Source organism: Glycine soja, chromosome 15 (genome assembly GCF_004193775.1).
Source record: "Glycine soja cultivar W05 chromosome 15, ASM419377v2, whole genome shotgun sequence".
NCBI lineage: Eukaryota > Viridiplantae > Streptophyta > Magnoliopsida > Fabales > Fabaceae > Glycine > Glycine soja.
This window is the reverse complement of record NC_041016.1, coordinates 26,839,650-26,852,147: the sequence shown is the minus strand read 5'-3', so window position 1 is coordinate 26,852,147 and position 12,498 is coordinate 26,839,650. Positions and strand designations below refer to the sequence as shown.

The window sequence follows — 12,498 nt, the reverse complement described above, 5'->3', positions numbered from 1 at the left end:
TTCTTCCTTAACCTCTTAATGGAGACCTTTCTCAAAAACTCATTAGCTAATAGCAAACGAACAACATCCTAAAGCTAAATGAAAGTGTGATATAGAAAGGAGTAAGAATGTGTGGATTCTGCTATAGTGGTGAAGTTTACCATGATTAAGCAAGTCTCTCTTTTTTCCTATTTTTCTTCTTCAAGAAAACCTCAAACTCAGTGAACATTTTAAGTGATGTTTTTCTCATAATTTTAAATTACCCCATAGTGTTATGATACTATTCTCTTATGCACTCCAAATTTTGAACCACGATATACCTAGAGCATGCTTGCAACTTGGTATAGCCTTCGTAGGTGACTAAAATGGTAATGGATTACAATTTCATAAAAATTGTTTTCCACTAAGTTGTAGACCTATGAAAATGAAATTTGGTTGTCCTTCAAATTCGATTATTGATTTCCAATTGCTAGATTTGGCATTGATCATGATACATGTGTTGTTTTTGATTGTCCTATGCAATTCCTGATTTTGCATGGTTTTAGATGTTAATTGATGCTCTTCTAATTTCCTATTTGGTGCTGGTGTAATTTATGTAGAAGGGGAGAGGGGAAGTGGAAGGGTCTGCGGAAGAGGAAGAGGAGAAATAAGAGAAAAAAGTAGGAAGGGAAGGGGAAGTGGATCAGCCGAGGAGAGAGAAAAAAAAGAAGAGAAAAAAGAGGAAGAAGAGAGGGGAAGTGGAATAGTCGGGAGAGAGAAAAGAGAAAAAAAAAATTAAAATGAACGTTAAAATATGTATGTTGGAGGAAAAAATATGAACGTTGGACCACTCAACGTTAAAAAAAATACTATTATTGTTTTTTTAAAAAATATTTTGTATTTAAGATATCATTTCTCCTTATCATCATTTATTTCTCAATCTCTTATTTACAATCTCAATCTCATGTTTTAGTTTCATTCTTAATGGATCCAAATAAGTACAATTGACAAGCTTATTACAATTTTTAGCAAAATTATCAACTTCCTTATTCGAATGAAAAAGCTCATAATCCTGCTTCATTTTTCCCTAATTGCCACCATCATCACCAATGAATCTTATGCAAAATCATGAAACTCCTTCTATCGAAAATTCTCAAAATCCTCCACCGCTTTTTCCCTACTTACCACCACCATCACCAATGAATTTCATTCAAAATAATCAGACCCCTTCTACTGAAAAGTCTCAAAGTTCTCAAACTTTTCCTTCAATGCCATAAAACAATTCTTCCATGTTTCTTAACCCTCCCAATAGTTCTAGTGGTCCACAAAATCCTTCCAATGATGATGTCAAAATGCATTTTTCACAATTTTCTACTAAACTTGAGTTAGAAAGCATCACATTGGAACGTGGAGAGTATTCTACAAAAAAAGTTGAGTTTTCTTTTCTGTTGAAGAGGATACACATCTTATTGATTCGTGACTTAATGTCTCAATGGATCCAATTGTTGGTGATGGTCAAGCAAGAGACCGTTTTTGGATGAGAGTAACAACAAATTACAACAACTTTTGAGGACACATCTACAATGTCTGAAACTCAACTCGAAGACAATCAAGGCTTTTGTAAAATAATTAGGCGTAAACTAGGAATCTAGTATTAATATGTTAGGTAGTTTTAATTCGTTGTAACTGTCTTTTAATTTTTATTTTTAGGAATCATGTTTGACTTATATTTTTTTATTTGTAACTGTATTTTAATTTCTTCATTTTTTTATTTGTAAAACTAGTCGTTATGAAACTAGTTGTTGTACAATTGCATGGTAGGGCCAATATCATAGAGGTGATCATCGCAAACCCACAATAATACTTGAAGTCATCGCTTCACAAGACTTGTGGATTTGACATGCATTTTTTGGAGTTGTAGGTTCAAACAATGACATTAACGTGTTAAACCAATTGCCTGTGTTTGATTACATTTTGCAAGGTCAAGATCCTCTAGTACAATTTACAATTAATGGAATTCCATATAATATGGGGTACTATCTTGCAGATGATATTTATCCCACATTAGTGAAGACCATACCAATGCCACAAGGTCCCAAAAGAAAATTATTTGATAAATGTCAAAAAGCAGCGAGAAAGGATGTGGAACAAGCATTTGGTGTGCTCAAATCTCGATTCACAATTATATTTGGTCCATCGCGCGCCTAAAACATGGATACAATGAAGGATATAATGTTGACATGCATTATATTGCATAACATGATTGTCGAAGATGAACGAGATACACTCAGTGGTAATGTTGATGTTGATTATGATCACGTAGATAATGATATTTCAAATGTTGGAGTATCTTGTGGTGCTCCTCTTGAATTTTTTACATGCTTGCAAACAAGATGCGTTACATATATGTTTTGTTTTCCTGGATACTATTTGTTTGTGTGGATGCGAAATCTACCGGCAAGTGCAACGGGTCGTCAAGTAAATAATTAAAATGGTGTGAACCGAGTATCGAACTCAGGGAACTTGTTCATTTGGTAAAGGTTTGTTCAATAAGCAGGCATTTGCAAACAAAAATCATGATTATGAATGAAAGTAAAAGTATGTTCTATTCTAATTACAAAGCAATAAACGTGAGCAAGTGTGAAAACATATATCTAAAGGCGTTGGGTCCTTTTACTGAGCAAATTGATGCAATTAAGTGGCTATCTTCAATCAAAACATGGCATTCATCATCTTCACTTTCACGCATTCATTCCATACTCAGAGATTCATGCAAAAACCATTACTTAACGTTAGTCGTTCTCTCACAATTAAAGATCACACTCTCATTGGGTTGCAGCTAATGCGTTCCTTCACAATCAACCTGACAAACCAACTAACATTTTCAGTCATGATCCTAATTCCATGCTCTTTCTCTTCTAATGACTGCATGCTCATTCAAGGCATATGATCTACACATTTCAATTCACTCACATCATACAATTGATCAATTCAAACCAATCACAAACACTGAATTCCAAAATCAAGTATCAACCACTAGATAATATAAATGCACTGTTCAATCAGGCTTTATACAAGTTATCAACCAATATAAAAACTATAAACTGAAATTTAAAAGCTGAAACATAAACATAAATCTAAATTATAAAGTGTACTAAAGATGAGATAATATTAAAACTGTTCAAAAAATAGAGAAATAAAAATCCTGATCCTATCAATGATCCTGTGCTGAGTCCATGGCATGCTCATTCAGGTCCAGTGCAGGAGTGCCTGATGATGAATCCTGAGGAAGTGGCATGTCTGGCACTGGTGCAGATGACTCAGGTTGAGAAGCAGACATGTCTAGCACTTCAGTGGAAGGCTCTGGTGTCACCTGTGGGGTAGCTGCTACTGGATTAGTCTAAAAAATGAAAGACTCAGGTGGAGTGGGCTCTAAGGCCTCTAGAATGTTGTCCTCCAGGTCCTGTTGAGGCTCCTGGGCTATAGAGGCCTCACCCCCTCCCAAAGGAGAAGGCTAGACTCCTGGCCAGGCCACCTTCTACAGAAACTCCTCCACGCTCATAACTAGTCACTGCTAGACCACATCTTGCAAACTCGGCATGATCAGGAGCTGGCCCTGATGCAGGCTCTGCAGCATAGACAAGGAAGGCTATGAGCTCTGAGTGGAGGGACCTGGAAGAATTGGAGCTGCTGGTGCTGAAGGAATAGCAGAAGTAGATGGAGCTAATGTAGGGGGAGCAGGGGCAACTGATGTAGATGGGGCCTCAGATCTTCTAGTCTTGGATTTTTGGGTCCCTGGAAAAGTGACTAAAGGTTCATCCAGGTTCCAACAATTCTTCTTAATATAAGCCAAATTAATGGCTGGGTTGAGTGACTCAAAGGTAAGAGAATCTGAAGTGACTCCTTGGGCCTTGCACAAGGCAGTAATCAGGGCTGGAAATCCAAGTTGCAAGGAGTTGGACTGAGCAATGAGTGAAATTTGACTAGAAATAAGTGAACCTAAGTTCATATTCATCTTCATTACAAGCTCATAGACTAACTGGGCCCTAGCTAGATTAAGATCAAAAGTATGGGATGTTGGGGCCAAGTTAGAATAAGATAGAACACTCCAGGTTTGGGCCAGAGTGGTAAGATGTTTCCTCAAGAGCTTCCACGGTAGACCCTCGACATTAAGAACAAATCCCTTCCCAGGGATACACAACCGGGCTGCAAGCTCTTGAGGATCAGGCCTCAGTCTAGCAAACCTGGAGTAAGAGGGCAAGCTCACCCCTTGCTCCATAACCACTGGAGTCTCCAAGAAGGTGTTGAGGGAATCAACATCAAATTTTATTAGGTGCCCTCTAACCCTAACTTGGTTGGGAGACTTGTCGTCTAGGACATATAGATTGACATAAAATTCCTTCACAATTGCCACATCAATGCTTCCCTCAGTCAAGTTGGTCAGCTGTTTATGCCAGTTTCTTCTAATCAATTCTCTTCTATAATCATCAAACTCATTGATATATAGTTTGATATTTATTTCTGGCAGAATGTTTCTAGCAAGCACATTATCTAAGTAATGGTCCCAGGTCTCCTGTGATACAAATCGTGATCTATCATAACTGGCCTGAGACACTAAAGCTATGGCTTTTTGATGCAATCCTACCCCCCAAGGGTATTGGATAGAAGAGTCCAAGAGGCTTGGGCTAGAGCTACTAAAGAAGGCCCTAGGGTTCTCATGAACCTTAGGGTAGATTTTTGAGCCCATGGGTCAAGGTTGGATCCACTCTTCTTTGTAAATATTAGAATACATTTTTCCTTCTTTTGGGCCTTGTATTTTGGCCATTCTAGTAGTATAGGGTTTTAGCCTTGTATTTCAGGGCATTTTGAGTAGTCTTTGTAGTAGGGACTTTTTTTAGCATTTTCATGTATTTTTGGAATGGGGGTGAGCTTAGCTATTATAGGGGGTGTGTAGCTAAGCTCTAGCTTCTCATCTCAAGGAGGTGAGCTTTGCTATTAGGGAGGTGTGTGTAGCTAAGCTCTAGCTTCTTTAGGAATCTTCTTTAGGAAGCTTCTCAAGGAGGTGAGCTTAGTTATGAGAGGGGTGTGTGTAGCTAAGCTCTAGCTTCTCAAGGAAGTTTTCTCAAAGAAGATTCTCAAGGAAGTTTTCTCAAGAAAGCTTCTCAAGGAAGCTACCTAGTCTATAAATAGAAACATGCGTAACACTTGTTGTAACTTTGATGAATGAAAGTCTTATGAGACACACTTCAAAGTTCCACTTCTCTCCCTCTTTTATTCCTTCAATTTCGTGCTCCCCCCTTCTCTCTTTCTTTTCCTCCATTGAAGCATCATCTCCAAGCTTCTTATCCAAGGCTCATCTTGGTGGTGAAGCTTCTTCTTCCATGGCTTATTCCTTAATGGATGGCGCCTCCTCTCACGTCTTTTCCTTTGTCTTCCGCTGCATCTCCATGGTGGAAAATCACCATTAAAGGACCCCATTGAAGCTCATAGATCCAGCCTCCATAGAAGCCCCACAAGCAAGCTTCCATCACTTTTCTCTTATGGGAAGCCATCTGCAATACAAAAGAATCAAAACACAAGATTAGATAGGAATTTATTCAAATTAAAAAGCAGAAAATAAAACTGAAAATATGACTGGGCGCTTAGCGCAAGTGACTCGCTTAGCACGCCTTAGGAGAAACGACTCATGCGCTAAGTGCGATAGCCACGCGCTTAGCGAGTAAACACAAATCCAATTTTTTCTGCAGAATTGGCTTAGCGAGCAGGCTCGCTAAGCCCAATTCCATGAATTCTCAAAACAGAGAAGGATTTGCGCTTAACGCAGCAAGGCGCGCTTAGCGCGACTATTCTACTGGACAACACTAGCTTAGCGAGCTCGCTAAGCCCATTTCCAACAAATAGAAATATAGAGAGATAATTGCACTTAGCATGATAGGGTACGCTTAGTGCCCAACAAAACACAAAAATTTCTAAGTGTTTGAGAACACATTACTCGCTTAGCGCACATGCATGCTTAGCGAGTTCATAAGCAATTAAACTTTCAATCAGAGAAGATGAACGCGCTTAGCGGGACAGGGACGCGCTTAGTGAGTTCATCTGAAAATCCAGATTTCAACAGAAATGATGAACTCGCTTAGCGCAACAAGGCGCTTAGCACGCTCATCGCAATTTCCAGAAAAAGCAGGGGCTTCTTACCCCTCCACTTAGGCCCCTATTAGGCCATTTAACCCTAATCAAAACAAGCACATTGTATCCACAATAGAACCCTAATTCTAGTCTAATGAACAACTAACCTAACAGAACTAAGTATTAACAAAAATTCAACCTAACACTACTAAGTTAACTAGCCTAAAGTTTGAAATTTAGAAATAAAGTGAACAAAGTTAAGAAGCTTACTTGTGCTGTTGAATATGAGTGCAAAGAGGGAGCAAAAAGGCAGGCAATGCAGGGAGATTGAAGTACTGTGCAGAGGGTGAAAATGCTCAGAGGAAGTAAAATGGAAACTACCTAAGGCAGTTTCCTTATTTACGGGCAGTTTCGAATGACTCGCTTAGCGCATGGACTCACTAAGCGAGTCAACATGATGTTTGAGTTTTAAAGCTCATGTGCTTAGCGGATCTACTCGCTAAGCCCAATACAAAATTATAAAATTCCAGAGAAGTTTTTGGGCTTAGCGCGAAGGTACACGCTAGGTGAGTTCTGCAGCTCTGATTGGTCCTGCAACTCTCGCTTAGCTGGCTAAGGCCGCGCTTAGCGAATAAAATGCTCCTTAAATGTAGTAGTGGCCCAAACTTAGCGCGTCTGTCTCGCATAGCGCTATTCCAAACAGAGAAGGAATTGGGCTTAGCGAGAGCATTCGCTTAGCCCAATTCTCGAAATTAATCAGACAGAGAAGAATAGCGCTTAGCGCATCAACGAGCTTAGCGAGACCAGACTTGCACACTTAGCGAGATGACTCACTTAGCCAAATTCCAAAAATTAAATGGACAGAGAGTTTATTGGGCTTAGCGCATAGGTCATGTGCTTAGCTGGACCATACAACCAATGATCAAGGGTCAATGCGCTTATGTTCGGTTGCGGCAAGTGCACCAGATCGTGCAAATAGTATAAAACGGTAAGAACCGAGTATCGAACTCTCGGGAAACTTGTGTTACTTAGTAAAGCTATATTCAGTGAATAGGTGTCTAGTATGAAAAGAGATGTGTTGACTATGAACATGTATGTAAATTAACTATTAAAAGGAAAATCACGTGAGTAATGATGCATAAAGACAAGTAGAAAACACGTTGGTCTTCCTATTAGGTGCTTGATGTTAATAGGATATTCTCTACTTAACAATGCTCATGTGTTCTATGGTGTCTCCTGAAATAATAAACCCCGATTCCTCATGATAGTCTAGCCTAATCCCGATCAAGCATCATCCACAAAGATTGCATCTTTCCCTTCCACAGTCTTTGACTCCGAGAAATATTTCTTCAGAAACTTTTCAACAACTTCTTCCCTGGTTTTCAGAATGTTACCCTTAAATGAGTGGAGCCACCTCTTGGCTTCTCCTACCAAGGAAAATGAGAATAGACCGAGTCTAATAGTTTCATCTGCCACGACTGCAATCTTTGCAGTGTTACAAATTTCAATGAATGTTGCCAAATGTGCATAGGGGTCCTCGTTTGGTAATCCTTAGAATAAGTTCCCCTGTATTAAATGAATCAAAGAATGAGGGTAGTTTATGTTGTGAGCTTGCACTTCAGGACGTTCAATGCTAGTAAAGAATTGTGGCACTGAACTGCTTGAATAGTCCTCAAGGGTAACCCTTTGCTGGTGCTCATCAGCCATGGAAATGGCTTCTTGTAAATAGGTCGCAGATTCCCTTGATGATGGTGAGTCAGATGATGTAGAATCAGAAAAATGAGTTTCTTCCTCAAGAATGGATGCTACTGTCCTGTCTTGCAGTAATTTTCTTCTCCTCTTGGCTTTGTTCCTTCTCAATGTAGCTTCAATCTCCAAGTCCAGAGGAACTAAATTGTCTGTGGGAGATCTATGCATATAAAACACTAATAGCAACAACGGTTATCTAGTTCCAGAGGAAAACAAATATGAATAGAAAGTAAATATTCACAGTTTATCAAAGAATAAAGAATAGACACCTAAGACTAAACTAACTTCCCAAATAGAAAGAAGTTCCCCGACAATGGTGCCAAAAACATGTTCGATCGCAGCAAGTGCACCGGATCGCGCAAGTAGTATAAAACGGTAAGAACCAAGTATCGAACTCTCGGGGAACTTGTGTTACTTGGTAAAGCTATATTCAGTGAATAGGTGTCTAGTATGAAAAGAGATGTGTTGACTATGAACATGTATGTAAATTAACTATTAAAAGGAAAATCACGTGAGTAATGATGTGAAAAGACAAGTAGACAACACGTTGGTCTTCCTAGTAGGTGCCTGATGCTAAAAGGATATTCTCTACTTAACAATGCTCATGTGTTCTATGGTGTCTCCTGAAATGCTAAACCCTGATTCCTCATGATAGTCTAGCCTAATCTCGATCAAGCATCCTCCTGAGATTCCTCTTGTTGGACTAAATTCAACCAGAACCGCATTAAGACAAACATACAAACAACTAGCTTACCGTACCCCGATCCCTCGTGATAATACGATAAACTAGTCCTGTCCTATCAAGTTCTAAGAATCAGACCAGTTTCCACTATTGAATGATCCTAACAAAGCATGCATCTACGTGATCAAGGCAAAAGCACATTGAAATGAAGTACTGATAGCACAACGAACACATAAAACATCATTAAATAGATATACAAGTATTTACATCAAGTACCTACAAGGAAGAACCAACAGAGGATTTAGCTCTCCATATTTGGGAAGCTTCCTTTACAACAAAGAGAAGAGAAAAATGAAGGATTGAAGAAATACAAGCGGTGAGGATGTCTCCTCCACCTCTAGAACCTTATAATAACTCACAAAATCATCTCAAGCTCTCAGGATGACTTCCTTTTCAAGCTCCGATCTCTGCAGGTCTTCGCACAACAACATCTCTCAAACTCTCTAGATTCAGAACCTTCTCTCTAGAATCTCTCTCATGTAGAAGCTCTTTGAGAAAATGGCCAAAATCCCTGGAACTTGGACCTTTCTCTCTCTAGAAATCTCTAAACATGCAAAAGCTTCGAGAATTGCCCAAACTTCTCTCCAAAATCTGATTTCAGGCTTAAATAGGTGGCTCTGTTTGTGCTAGCGTGCTTGGCGCGACTATGGACCACTTAGTGCGCATTAGTGGATTTCGGCTTAGCGCGTGCTTTTCTCGCTCAGCGGATGGACTAAAGAGGTGTGCTTTGCGGGATGATCCTTCGCTCAGCGAACATGCACAGCTCATCCTTCTTCCAGATTCTTCCTTACGCTCAGTTGAGGAGTGTTGCGCTCAGCGGTTGGCTCGCTAAGCCAGCAGATTGGCTTAGCGAGAGGATGAAAATCAACACTTCACAAACTTGCCTAATTAAACTGAAATTGTGAGGAAATGATTATTAAACACGCAAAATGGAAGTACGAAGTATTTATTACCTATTTTTAACAAAAAAGTAATTACAATACTACAAAATAACCATAAATTGGAGGAGCTTGATACAATTTACATAGGTTTTATACACAAAAGTTAGTCGTATTCATCGACTAATAGCTTAGCGCGAACAATAGCTCGCTTAGCGTGTGTAGAAGATGGCGCTTAGCGCGAGGAGTGTGCTTAGCGAGTGGACAACAAAAAAATTTTTCAAGTTATTTTTCTGTCCACAACTTCACAAAAGCTTTTTAACCCCTTTTCCAATACTAAACATGCTGAGTTCAAACAATCACAAGCAATCAAACTTAACTGAATGCGAGAAAAACATAATTAAAAAGAGCTGGGTTACCTCCCAGTAAGCGCTCTTTTAACGTCATTAGCTTGACGCATAGCTCCTTCATGGGTCCTGAAAGTGAATAATGGTGTTTAGCCTATCAATGCTTCCACCATGGTACAACTTCAATCTCTGACCATTGACTACCGATGATTTGTTTGGAGTTGATGAATGAGGATCAACCAATTCTACAGCTCCATATGACCTAACCTCTTTGATATTGGATTTGAGTTTTCCCGAAAATAACTTCAGTCTGGAGTTAAACATCAATACTTGTTGTCCTGGTCTGAATTCCTTCTTGAGCAGCTTCTTATCATGATAGGCCCTTACTTTATCTTTATACAATTTGGCAGACTCATAAGCATTCCATCTCATTTCGTCTAACTCCAACAGCTGTGTTTTCCTTTGTTCCCCTGAAGCAGTCTCATCAAAATTCAAAAACTTCAAAGCCCAATATGCTTTATGCTCCAATTCTACTGGTAAATGATAGGATTTGCCGTAAACCATTTGAAATAGAGATAAGCCAATAGGAGTTTTAAAGGGAATTCTATATGCCCATAGTGCGTCATCCAATTGCTTGCTCAGTCTTTCCTGCTTGATGCTACAGTTTTCTCCAAAATATTCTTTAATTCCTTGTTGGAGACTTCTGCTTGACCATTAGTTTGTGGATGATAAGGTGAGGCAACTTTATGTGTAACATGATAATGGCCTAACACCTTCTGCAGTTGGCTGTTACAAAAATGAGAACCTCCATCACTAATTAAAACTCTTGGCACCCCAAACCATGCAAATATGTTATTCTTCAGGAATTTCACCATGGTTTTGGCATCATTCTTAGGTGCAGCTACAACTTCGACCCACTTAGATACATAATCCACAACTACAAGAATGTATTCATTGCCCAAGGATGAAGGTAGAGGGCCTACAAAATCAATGCCCTAACAATGAAACACTTCAACTTCCATAATATTTTGCAGAGGCATTTCGTTTCTCCTAGAGATCCCCCTTATTCTCTGACATTGATCACATTGCAAAGCATGTTGGTGAGCATCTTTAAAGATTGATGGCCAAAAGAATCTTGATTGCAAGACCCTGGCTGCTGTTTTGTCTCCACCATAATGTCCTCCACATGGAGAGTTATGACAATGCCATAGAATATTCTTGGCTTCCTCCTTTGTAACACATCTTCTCAAAATGTTATCAGCACCCATTTTAAATTGAAATGAGCATCATGAAGGAATTTCTTCCTTTGCTGCCAAATCAAATCTTTAGGGATAATTCCTGCTGCTTTAAAGTTAGCCAAGTCAGCAAACCAGGGTCTCTCACTCATCATGAACAGAGATTCATCTGGAAATTCATCTTTTATTTCCATCTCTCTCACAGTTACCTCTTCGTTGACTAATCGTGACAAGTGGTTAGCTACCACATTCTCAGAACTCTTCTTGTCCCGAATCTCCAAATCACACTCTTGAAGTAACAGAATCCGTTTGATTAAACGAGGCTTAGAATCAGATTTATTAAGTAAGTACTTAATTGTTGCATGACTCGTGTAAAATATGACCTTTGATCCTATCAAGTACGATCTGAACTTCTCCAATGCATACACAATTGCCAAGATTTCTTTTTCAATGGTAGCGTAGTTCATCTGTGCATCATTCAACACTTTACCGGCATAGTAAATGGCATGGAAAAATTTGCCTTTCCTTTGCCCAGCACAACACCAATTGCATAGTCACTTGCATCACACATTAACTCAAATTCTTGACCCTAGTCTGGTGCTATAATCACAAGAGCTGATACTAGTCTTGTTTTGAGAATGTTAAATGCTTGCAAGCATTCTTCATCAAATATAAATGCAGTATCCTTGTTAAGTAGATTGCTAAGTGGTTTGGCAATCTTTGAGAAATCTTTAATGAATCGCCGATAGAATCCAGCATGCCCCAGAAAGCTCCTTATCCCTTTGACATTTACTGGAGGGGGTAATTTTTCTATCGCATCAATCTTTGCTTTATCTACTTCTATCCCTTTGGAAGAAATTTTGTGTCCTAGCACAATGCCTTCTTTCACCATTGTTGACTCCCCAATGCAGTTACTTTTTGTTCATTTATGTCTAAAGGAAATTTCAATGGGGATTTACCGAAAAGCGCACTGGATCGTCAAGTATTTAAAATTTAAAACGGATGAATCCGAGTATCGAACACAGGGAACTAATGTTAGCCTGAATTAAGTTCAGAATCGAAGCATTGTTGAGAGAACATGTATGAGTGATAATTTCAAACAGAATTAAAACTAAACTTTAATGCTAAAAACTATAAAATGCAAGGTAAATAAAACGACAACAGTAGGTAGAAATGTTGGGTCTTTCTAACAAACAAGCTGATGCATAAAAATATATTTCTCTAATCAATCGTGCTCTTGTGTTCTATGTTGTAGCCTAAATTACTAAACACTCAGTCCCTCGTCAGGCCGAATTAATCCAAGCTTCGTCCTCAGACCCCTCTTGTTGGACTAGGCCCGATTTAGACAGCCCTCCTAGGTTTAGACTAATTTAAACTGAGTTTCATCCGCAGATCCCTCATTTAAGACTAGACTCAGCTCAAGTAGGTTACGAAAGTTTAGCCTAAGCTTCGTCCGCAGATCC

At 39.1% G+C, this 12,498-nt stretch overlaps 1 protein-coding gene across 1 annotated transcript; it reads right to left on the bottom strand.

Moving 5' to 3' along the window:
• Positions 1–9,920: 9,920 nt before the first annotated feature.
• Positions 9,921–10,364, bottom strand: LOC114386027. Its single transcript, XM_028346039.1, has one exon. It carries the CDS (start codon positions 10,362–10,364, stop codon positions 9,921–9,923), a length of 444 nt encoding a protein of 147 aa, XP_028201840.1.
• Positions 10,365–12,498: the final 2,134 nt, after the last annotated feature.